The 11,919-nt window shown below is 39.0% G+C and overlaps 1 protein-coding gene across 1 annotated transcript in view; it reads right to left on the reverse strand.

Moving 5' to 3' along the window:
• plxnd1 (plexin D1) overlaps positions 1-11,919 on the reverse strand; it is a 160,023-nt gene that overhangs the window by 41,897 nt on the left and 106,207 nt on the right. Inside the window, exons 17-19 of the mRNA XM_062053578.1 lie at positions 11,805-11,889; positions 11,454-11,723; positions 3,451-3,600 (exon numbers count right to left, since the gene is read on the reverse strand). Of these exons, the coding sequence (XP_061909562.1) occupies positions 3,451-3,600; positions 11,454-11,723; positions 11,805-11,889 (505 nt within the window). The remainder of the gene's footprint in view (positions 1-3,450; positions 3,601-11,453; positions 11,724-11,804; positions 11,890-11,919) is intronic.

Below are 11,919 nucleotides of genomic sequence, written 5' to 3' on the forward strand. Positions count from 1 at the left end.
CTAGTTTTCCTCTCTCTGGGGCTCCCCCACATCTTGGCGGCGAGGGGCATTTATTTACGCTACGAGAAAGAGCGAGCGCCTTCTTGTAGAGCCCGCATCATCCAGGCGGGGTGTAATGGAGGGTAAAACGCCATTGTTCCATGTTCCTGTTTCGCTCGGGGTACGAGAAACGATGTTTCCCCTCGTCTGCTTACGCTGCTTGGCTGCACTTCAGAGCCAAGCTAAACACGGGCTTGTAAAAATAGATCTAGCCTTGGAAAGAGTGAAAAAACACAAAAAGGCCATGAGCGCCGCACCAAGCAAACGTGTATAGATTTATGCAAATATGGCAACACAAAAGAGCAGAAGACGCACCCTGTGATTATGTTCATGTCAAATGTCATCCTCACTGCTATCATGCTCTTTGAAGAGGCCACCGCTTCATGGTATTTGACCTGTGACCTCGCTTTGTGAGTTTGCAAATTGCCAGTGTTTATTCTCGGACAATGGTCGTGGTTGTGGAGCAGCAAACATGTACACAACAAAACAAATTAATCTATTTCTGTGTGGGAAAAAGCAAATGTTTTTGCAGTAGCTCTCTAGTGACAGACTGACATATGTTTCAGAGCTATTTCAGCAAACCACTCACATTCAGGCGCTTATTTAAATATTGATGAATACTTTCTCCCTTAGAAACAGAGCAGGCTGCAGGAAAGCAAACAGCAGGGACAAGAAAGTGTGAGTTTATCAGGACAGCAAAGTCCTATACTTCTTGATGCATGGGAGGGAGGCTGCACTACTGTGATGCAAAAAATGCACCCCTTCAAGAAATGTTTATCATATAGGATATATGTTTGTAATATAAATTCTTTGTGAAAATAACGAATGTCATTAAAAAAATATTAAATGTCACCAAAACGCATCAATTGTATTTGTTTTAATCAGACCTTAAAGTCGCCCAGCAGCTATGAAATTATAAAATGATGTTGCTGAATAAACTATATGTCTAATATTTTTTTATTTCTGCTATGTTGAAGCATACACGTAGGACGGAGAATTCTCTGTCCATCGTGTCTTTGTAGCGCAAGCGCGGCCCTCGAAATGTTCTCAAGATTTTAAATGAATTCATTATCAATGAGGTATTTTAGATATAACACTAACAACTATTTGCTTTTTCTCCTATAACGCAAAATATATATTTTAACTAGCTTAGCATATTCCACATTGAATTGATTTTAGCATATTTAATGTAATTAAAGCTGTAATGCAAAAAAAATATCAAAGTGGCCTTTTTTTCAGCATACATTCCTCGGTGGAAAACGTTTGGACATCCCTGCTCTAATTGTATCAGAGATAAACTGGAGACAAAACAAACACTCCAGTGAGGCGTGAGAATCACAGCCCGACCTGTGTGTCCACATAAGCAGATTGTATCATATTGACAAAGTGTCTCGCTAAAAATGGCAGGTTGATTGATAACGGATTGAAGAGATAAAGCACATTACCCCGATTAAAAGCTGCCGTAAGCCAAGCATGTGTAATGATTTTATGGGTGCTCATGAATACTGACATATTATCAGTGTGGGTGCTGACATTACATTTGCCCAATTTGGTCTTTTTGGGTTTACAACTGATGCATGTCTTCAGACAGCTAACAACCTGTCAGATGTGTGCCTTATTTACCATTTATAACTCAAATAATCATATCATTCTGAAAGGCTCACTGTGAGGCAGTAAAAACATCTGATTGATCCCAGCCAATCAGCAAAAACAATGGCATAAATTATGACACAAATGTTGAAATTATTATAATGACATATCATCAAAACATCGGGGTTATTAATCAAACAATAAATGATAAAGAAGTCGATAACTTTACCGTCATCGATAAAATTCCATGTCGCCATGTGTTTGTACTTTTCCATCTCTGACTTTCAAACAGGGTGCTAGAGGGTTCACTCTATGCATCGCTCTCGGCATCTGAAAATGTTGTGTACGGATTGTGCTCTATAAATAAACTTGCCTTGCCCTGCCTTTATTCATTAATTACATTTAAATGAACGGAGGGGATCCTCTTGTCAGTCATCCACGATCTTTGTCTCAGTGGGTGTAGGCGTGACCACTATCTTACACCCACATGATTGTCACTACTCGCTATTAAGAAGCACTGTTAGGTAACAAAATCAGGAGGAAAAAAGATGATTGCAATATTGGGAATATTTCAGCTTCACACTCAATGAGAAAGATTAGCCCATCAACATGGACGAATGTTGAATGGATGAATTTTTAGGATAATTAAAAGTTATTGACCTTCCAATTACAATAGTACATTTTTGGGGAAAAATCTAAGTTTATTGCGTCTGGAAAAAATACCTCCATTATCATTTTTATATATTATAAATAAAGTTTTGCTTAATTTGGTCTCAAAATAATGCTGAAAATAATATTGTTTATGAGCAATAATTTGCGGGACAATACATTGTCCAGCCGAGTTGCTGCCTGGGTTTAACGGTTATCTTATTAAACGTATAGTGATTAAAACTTAGACTACATTATGTTGCATTTCCCTGGATTATGATATCTTGAAACATACAAAAATACTAGAAAAGTACTAGGAGAGTACATATACTAAAAATGCGATGCCCATTGAATAATGATAATGAGCTTAAAAAACTTGGTTGATTTGAGCTACATATTATGCAAAATGTACAATATAGAGTTTGGATATTCTTGCCATGACATAGAAAAAAAGTAATCCCTGAATGATCCTTAAACATGTCAAACATCATTCAAAAATAAATGAGCTTGCTGGAACGTGCTTGCATATAGAAGAAAATAATCCCTGAAGTTGAGGATGAGGATTTGGCTGAAAACTTCAAAAACACACTTGTGTCCAAATCGGTTGTAGGCTTTGAACCAATAGCCTAACTATGAGCAACTCTGGAGGCACCAGATTAACATTTATACTGTACCAAGAATGCAGAGTCTGTTATTACCATGTGTGTATTTTGTAGTCATGTGTTTGTTAGTTAGTTAGTTAGCTAGCAACATAAATCAAAAGGAAGGATGTTCATGAACATTTCAAGAAATGTCAGCAATGGGATAAAGAACATGTGATTAGGTTTGGGGGTGATCCACATAATTTCCGATACCTTACGTTTATGTTACAAAGCTCAACTTCTCTTTGTGTGTGTATGCTAGCCACCCGCCTCCACACACAGAGACAAAGAGAGTGATTGACTGTCAAAAGGCTTACTCCATGTGTTTCTGTCAGATTTTGAATGTCAGAAATTGGATAAGGAACAAGTGATTAGATTTGGGTGTGATCCAGATCACTATTTGGAGTCAGGATTTTTAAAAAGGATTATTTACTACACACTACAATAAGATGACTGACATTCTTAAATGACTCTGCAACAATGTTGAACTGCATAGTGTGTTTGTGTGTCTTCTTCTTGCTTGCATACTTACAGTGACGGGCATCTCTGTCTCACGGGGGCTCAGTAGGCCGCTGATGGTGCAGTGGAAAAGCTGGTCATTATGGAAGCTGATGTTACAGGGGTACGGGCCAATCATCACAGAGTATTCATCTGGCATCAGCTCCAGATTGCTGGGCCCTTTCTGCGACAGGAAGGAACACAAACACCTGTCAGTCCAAGTGAGTTACGAGATGCCTGGGGGCCTCAGACAGGGTAAGATTGCACGGTGGTTAATTGCACTCCTAAGCAAGCTGAGGCGGCCTTGTCACGTAGCCGTCACGCAGGGGAGGCCAGCAGACGTTCGTCCAGTCTGGGCTGAAGTTCATCTTAAAGCAGCAAACAATCCCGCTAACTCTCTCACATGGAGTAGCCTCGTCTACACAAACAAATGTGCTGACAGCGACCCTACACCTGCCCAAAATAACTTTCTCAGAGCCTTTGCTGGAGTTGATTGGAAAACCCGACATGGCAATTTCTATCAATCAGCCGCCCTCAGGTCCACCTCCTGTGTCTATCAACAACAATGCTAAATGCTTCACTAATGAAAAATGAAAATGAAACTGTTGAATAAGTGAGTGAATCCATCATCATTTATCATAAAAAATGAGAACAAAGCAACAGAACGGTTTGAAATCGGCCCTCAAAATAATTTGGCTTGTACTGTTACCTGCCCAGATCACTTGCTTTGGAGGTATACAACCTTGGTGGACCAGCCAGGACACCCAAAGGTTGTATAGACTTCAGAGATTGTTCAGACATTATTGCATGACCAAAATGAAGACATTGTATTATCAAAAAAAGATTTCTGTTCACACATACACACACGGCTTCTAAGGTCTTTAAGTTTAGATGCAGTGGACTATCATTAGAACTTTTCTCCTAAGTAGATTATTAGAGGATGCAACTTAAACAGACAATTAAGAGAACGAATCAGGATATCGCCAGTACAATGCAAAGGCGTGTGTTCCCAGTGTGAAATTTAACACTCAAGCCTTACTTCTTCCACACTGTCATATTGAAAGTGGTTGAGCTGTCAGACAAGTATGGGGTACCGTATGTCACAACACACACTGAATATGATTCTGTGCTGCCAGATCTACATAAAGATCTTCTTGGATGGAGTTCAACTCCCAATAGCTGATGTCATGTTGTGCTTCTTTAGACAGCAAACTCAGGATCATACCAGAGAGCTTCTTGCTGGGAGGAAACCGTGTCCTTACTCGAATAATCTCTATTATCTACAGATTTGTACAACACTGCATCAAATGTTCTTAAGATGGTATGTGTTGTTTATTGTCTGAGCTGTCACACTTTTCACCCCCCTTCATATTGTTTTGTCTCACACTCACAGGAAGATATAGATGACTTTCACTTGTGTCCTGAAGGTGTTGTTTGGAGTGACTGTCAGCTTTTCCCGCTGGGGGACACATAAGCCCCTTTTCCACCCAGAAACTGTATCCTGGAGTTTTCACACCCACATCGTCAGGTAGGGCTTTTTGAATACCCTCAACCTATGTGGGGTTGGCTGATCCGTTTGGACGATTACTCCGAGTACAGCTGCTATCTTATTTACTATTGTTTTGATTTGTCATTTGTGCAACAACATGGAATCAAAGAAATAAGTTTACCGCATATGTGGATGGACACTGACATGCACACTCTGTAGAAACTGCGATAACGGTTTGAAATGTTCAAGAAATCCATTGACTCTGGGCTAATCTGTTATTACTGTAACAAAACATTGACGTTCCATTGTGCTTTTTCCTTATGAGTTAAGATGATTTACAAAAAGGTTTCTGGAACCTTGCTACACTGAACAATAGGGATGTATATCGTTAGGATTTTATCGAGACTGACACCAATATCAATATTCCTCATTGGTATTCTTACCGGTACTACATGTGATTTATGTAAAGAAAGATGTGAAAAAATGTATTATTTTATAGTATTATTAGTAGCACAAGAGATTGTACACCAGTAACATCATGATATAACATCTAACAGCAGGGAAGTATTTTTCATTAGCACCTGCTAATCAAATAGTCAACTATGTTTGCAGTGCAAGGTGCAATGCAGTTGTTATGTCATCATTTTGTAAAGATCACACAGATCCATCACTGTGGTTCTATTCATTATAATTACTCTCAGTATATCCATCCATCCATTTCTACCGCTTCTCCCTATAATAATATTTAAAATAACAGTAATTAAATAGTAAAGTAAAATAATACTAATTTATTGTATTCATGTTTATTCACAAACATTTAACATGATATAATGTAGCAAATATATAGTATAAATCAATACAATCAATTAGCATTTAGGTGGGTGTACAAAATAAATTGTTATTCGTGTTTGTGTTGCACACAGACTTATTTGAGTGACGGACCGGATGGCAGCGTTGACAGCTACCGACGTATATGTGTCTGTGTCGTGTGTGTATTATATAAATAAAAAGACCCAGTAATTATTTAAAATGTTTACTTTTTTGAGTGGATTAATCTTTGCCTTTGAATTACTGGATGATGAAGAGGCGTTCACTTCAAACTGACACTAACGCTTACTAGCGTCCATGACTTTGGGATCTAGGAGGAAATATTGTAGTTTTACAAACTTTTGTGTGGTGTTGTCGACGACACTTGAACTGAATGTGGCAGCGTGTCACAATTACGATGGTCAGCTGGATAAAAAAAATACCGATAGCAGTATCATTAGTTCAGGATCTTAACGGTCTTCCTGGACTGACCCAATCAGGAACCAATACTAAACAATACTGGTACACTTATAGATCCCAGTAGGCCACAGGAAACTTTTAGTTCCAGGAACTATCCTTACCAAAATCTAAAGGTTCATGCACATGTGGTGCAAAAGGGTCTTTGGTTGAGCACATAATCTATCAGAGATAGTGGGTCTATAAGAGCTTCAAGTTTTTGTGTAATCCTGTTAATAATAGAGCTGTTCCTCATCTGAATTTCCTTAACGCTGAGAAGCATGGATTTATTTCAAAATAACTGAGACAAAGTAGGTAGTTTGGTGCAATAATCGATTGAACGATTAGTGCTAAAGATAACAATGGTGCAAATTCCAAAAAGAGTCTAAAATTTTAATAATATCTAACAACTTCTGACTGAAAACCTTTGTCAGTTTTAACTTTAGCTGTAGCTTATTTTAGGGGATCAAGGACAATCTGGGAAAAACATCAGTCCAATCCTGGAGCAAGACGATATTCACAAACCGACAGGGTGTAAATCACAATATTGGGAATACAATCCACAACAAGAAGGATATAATGATAGTTTTCTTCTGCCATCACAGTCCCTTAGGCTTGCATGAACAGATTGCAAAACGTTTTTGTTCATCGCTCCCTCAAAGTTCCATTTAAACAAGCTTCAGCATTCCTTTGTGTAAAAAGTGCTAAATGTAAAATGAAGCCTTGCAGACACTTTAAGTCTTATATGTTTTTTTTTCTTTTGTTAAACAATCTGATAATGAAGTGAAAATCAAATTTTATTTCACTGTTTGCTTTCTCCGCAGCCAAGTGGCTGACGTGAGGCTTTGATTGTGTTACTGTTTGTGTTTCTAGCCACTTCTTTTTATTCCACATTTCTCAGCAATTAACTTGGCGACCAACACGTTGGGATTACCAACAGGGAAGAAGGCCAAAATAACGAAAATAAGAGCCAATTTGGATGGAATTGCAATTTCCCTTTTTTTTCATAAAAAGGCACGACAAGTGAGGAAGTGTGTGTAAGTGTGTGTTTATCCTGACTGTGCTTCCTTGCTTTGATTACACCCTCAGGGCCCTGTCCTGTCTCCAGAGCAGGATGCCACCTCCCAGGTCTCTGTCAACAAATGCTTCCGAACACACACAAAAATGCTGACACAAAGAGCATTACGTTATCGTACAAAATATAATTTTAAGCATCTTGTTAAATACCCCATATTTAACATTAAAAATCAAACTAAATAATCCAAAAACAAAACCAACTGAAATTCCATCTTACATCCTTATTAGTGGTGGTTGACAAAATGTTCTTAATAATCAAAACACTCTCTCTTTCTCTCTATCAAGGCTACTGCCTACAAGTCATCCACCGGTGGATTTCAAAGCCTTAAAAAACAGGAAACAAGAGTTTTCCATCCAGGCAGGTAGTTTCCTGCTGAGGCCTCATCCTGATACGAACATGTAAAGAGAAGGCAGCATCATCATAAGACGCTGCAGTGAGCATGTCACAATGTCACACACAGGGTTGCATCGGGCAGCCTTCTGGGTTGACTGATCTGTGTAGACAGGTGCCTGCATTAACCACAACAACGCAGGAACGTGGGATGCCCTACTGAGCTGCCCCACGTACCCTCCTCCTCCCATCGCCCTACCGCCGTTTCACTGCAGATACCAACATGTCTCAGAGGACGCGTCCTTTAATGTGTTTTACTGCCGCTGGTTCATGTGAATATGCATACAGGAACAAGAAGCCCTGCAGTGGAAGCAGTCAGGTTTCCAGCTGAGCTTCCTTTGCAGACAAATAATAAACAGGAGACTTTTTCACTCACTTCAGTGCATGTTTATTATAACTAGCTTTGTCCCCTCTTTAGTTATTTTCTACTTTCTTCTAACTTCAACCATACATTAATATTTTTCTATTTTTCTGTTTCTGCATGTGGTAAGTGGCACTTTCTGACCGTCAACCCAAGATTTTCTTCCAGACTAATGTAAACCTTTTTGACAGATAATTTCATGTATTTATTGATTGTGACAAAGTATCTAAAAACTTCCTTGAGTGCAACAATATCAAATCACTTTCCTGCAATTCAGGGCGCGTTCACACTTCAAGTAGTAGTTGAGGTAGCGCTCACATTTGTATTTTTATCAGCGCAAAAAAATGCTCAGTAAAGCACACGCATGAAGTCGAGCATCGATTGAACAATGTATGCGAGGAAAGCCACGCCTCCAAAACAACATGATCACATACATTAGAGCAGTGTTTTTCAACCTTTTTTGAGCCAAGGCACATTTTTTCCGTTGAAAAAATCCGGAGGCACACCAGCAAAAATCATTAAAAAAACAAAACTCAGTTGACAGTAAAAAGTCGTTGTCACAATTGTTGGATATGACTTTAAACCATAACGAAGCATGCATCACTATAGCTCTTGTCTCAAAGTAGGTGTACTGTCATGACCTGTTACATCACACCGTGACTTATTTTGAGTTATTTGGTGTTTTCCTGTGTGTAGTGTTTTAGTTCTTGTCTTGGGCTCCTATTTTGGTGGGTTTTTTTCTCTTTTTTGGTATTTTCCTGTAGCAGTTTCACATCTTCCTTTGAGCGATATTTCCCACATCTACTTTGTTTTAGCAATCAAGAATATTTAAATAGTTTTTATCCTTCTTTGTGGGGACATTGTTGATCGTCATGTCATGTTCGGATGTACATTGTGGACGCCGTCTTTGCTCCACAGTAAATCTTTGCTGTCATCCAGCATTCTGTTTTTGTTTACTTAGTAGCCAGTTCAGTTTTAGTTTAGTTCTGCATAGCATAGCCTACCCTAAGCTTCAATGCCTTTTCTTAGGGGCACTCACCTTTTGTTTATTTTTGGTTTAAGCATTAGACACCTTTTTACCTGCACACTGCCTCCCACTGTTTCCGACATCTACAAAGCAATTAGCTACCTGCTGCCACCTATTGATATGAAAGAGTATAACATAGTTACTCTGCTGAGCTGTAGACAGCACCGACACTCAACAACAACACATAATTTTTCAGACAGTAATTACTGGTTTGCAAAAATATTTTTAACCCAAATAGGTGAAATTAGATAATCTCCCACGGCACACCAGACTGTATCTCACGGCACAGTGGTTGAAAAACACTGCATTAGAGGGCCTCTCTAATGCTGACAACATTGCCACTCATTTTATAGTTCTGGTATCTAAAAATGATATCTACAGGTACATTTCTCCCCATAATAGACACAGTAGTGATTTAAGCTTGTTTTCTAAAGAGTTTTAGCACAATTTGAAACGCCCACTGTTGGCCTGCATCAGCTTGCTGACGTCACCTGCAGAAGACTGAGGGCAATTTCATATTGTGTAGTATGTGTTTTGGTAGCATCATCCCCAATTATGACATTTTTAAACATAATTGGAAGGAATTTTCGAAATGTCTGCCAGATGCGTTGTTGCAGGTTGTAAAAATGGATCCGCCTGCATACAGTTCCAAGTGATGGGAATATGAGGAAAGTAAGCACCTCTCCAAATAGACTCATGCAAAATTGGATGGACCAGGCGAGAGGAGTGCAATTTGCAGAGATAATTTGAATGATTCTGACTTCGAAGAAGAAGGGTTTTGGTCGGGGTTTGGATGGAAAAAATGTAAAAGACTTAAGTCAAATGAGATCCTGAAAATCAGGAGCACCCTTCAGGGAAAAATACTACATTTAAACCTGCTGAAAAACTGAGAAAAAAAAGCAGACCAGGGGCTCAAAAACGAGAGAAAAATAAGGTAAGTTGCTAGTATTGTATTTTGCGTCCTCTTCTACTGATGTTCTCTTCAAGACAATGAAAGAGCATGAGGAAACACAGGCTATGGTGCCTGTGGAAGAGGATATGGAAAAGTAGGGAAGTCTGGAAATGACGATTATTTTATATTTTTTTGTGCTCATAATGTTAACCATATGTGTTTAAAAAAAACAAAAAAACAAACAAAAAAAAAACATGTGAAACTATGTGACATCTTTAGATGATGTCATACTAAAACGGGGCGGCCAATTGAGTCTGGCGATGGAAAGAGGGGAGTTAGTTACAGTTAGTACAGTTACTCAAAAAATTATTAATATTATGGGGAATGATTGCCAAATTCACTTTCAGCAGCAAAAATACATAAAAAGATCATATTATAATTTTTTTCTACATGTAAAAAATGTTTTATTTAACATTTAATGGTGGTTCTTTGGTCAAAATATTGCATAGATTATGTTTTACAGACCATTTTGAAGCCACTTTCTGACCGTCTCTTCAGGATGTGCTGTTTTGTGGGCGGTCTTATTTACGTGGCTTCACTTTGACTGCGTCTTCTCCACGTCATCCATGTTGCAGTTTTTAGTGCTTCCGTATGGAGTCTATTATCTGTTAGAAATGGCAGGAGGATGCATGTGCATGTATGAGCCAGTCTGCCTCACAGTAAGAAGATCGAGAAAAAATGAAGATCTTATCGACTACAACGTCTGACTACAATAGTGGATTCGCGCAAAGCTCTTTGGGTAAGCTTCTACCATACATGGAGATATCCGCTGACGACACATGTTGGGAAAACGTCACAAGTTGTTCCAAACAGCTTGTTCGGAGGAAGTATAGAGGAAGGCAAGATTGTATTATTAATATCTGCACAATGCCTTCATGATTTGATTTCATATTTTCAGGACTTATGCACATCCCAAATACACAAAAAGGTTAAAAAAAAGTTGGTTTTGCATAATGGGTCGCTTTTAAAACTTTTTGTTTTCAATGCTACAGTTTTACCAGCTGAGATGTAATGAAGAGGATGGCAATTGAATGAAGATTTCCCAAAAAGTTTCCCAAAGATTTGCAGCAAGGGGACTGCGTTTCTGATGGCGTAACCGAAGCAACACAAACCCTTAGTTGAAAAGATCCAAGTATGTGTAACTACTGTATTTAATTATGCTTCCACCTTTCCAGTCCTGGTTTCAGTGGACTGCATTCACACTTGACTGAACAAACCGTAGCCTACTAGCAGAGCAAACTGACTAGAGTTCATTTTAAACTGAATTGATGAGTAAATATATGATTAGCTCACACAAGGGCAGCTATCATTTGATATTTTCTTTATTTGAACATAAACTGGAAAATACAACTTTGGAGTTGTACTTTTCTTAGTGTCATGGAAATAAATGATGCATGAATATGAGCTTGCAATGAAGGGTGATGATTTGTTTACTGCTCAGCAAGCAGCATGCCAGTGAAACACTAATTTGACTCACATTGATGATGAGTGTCAGTTGCTCTCCTGGGTGATGTTTAATCAGCTTCTCCTTGTTGGCGGTGAAGAACTGAGGGTCCTCCACGTATTCCAACTGGAAGTGACCTTTATGCAGCTCACCCTCCTCCTCATCCATCTCATTATCAGAGGAGGAGAGGCGGTCTTCTGTGTAGAGAACACCGTTCAAGTAGAACTGTATCGAGGTCTGCTGGGACAGACTGGAAGACGGGGACGGACATGTGATCATGGAGGGTGAAAGAACAGCACATTGCTGGAAAAAAGAAGATGAACACATACAAGTATGAGGGGGATGTTGAAATCATGTTTTCATATGGTGTGGCTGGTGACTCACAGTTTGTCCAATTCCCAGCACCTGCATGGTGACACTCTGCACTAGGTCAAAGCCCTGACCTACCACTGTGATGGTCCTGCCACCACTGCAACACACACAGCAGAGCAAATCACAT

The sequence above is a fragment of the Entelurus aequoreus genome, linkage group LG07 (assembly GCF_033978785.1).
Source record: "Entelurus aequoreus isolate RoL-2023_Sb linkage group LG07, RoL_Eaeq_v1.1, whole genome shotgun sequence".
NCBI classification, from domain to species: Eukaryota; Metazoa; Chordata; class Actinopteri; order Syngnathiformes; family Syngnathidae; genus Entelurus; species Entelurus aequoreus.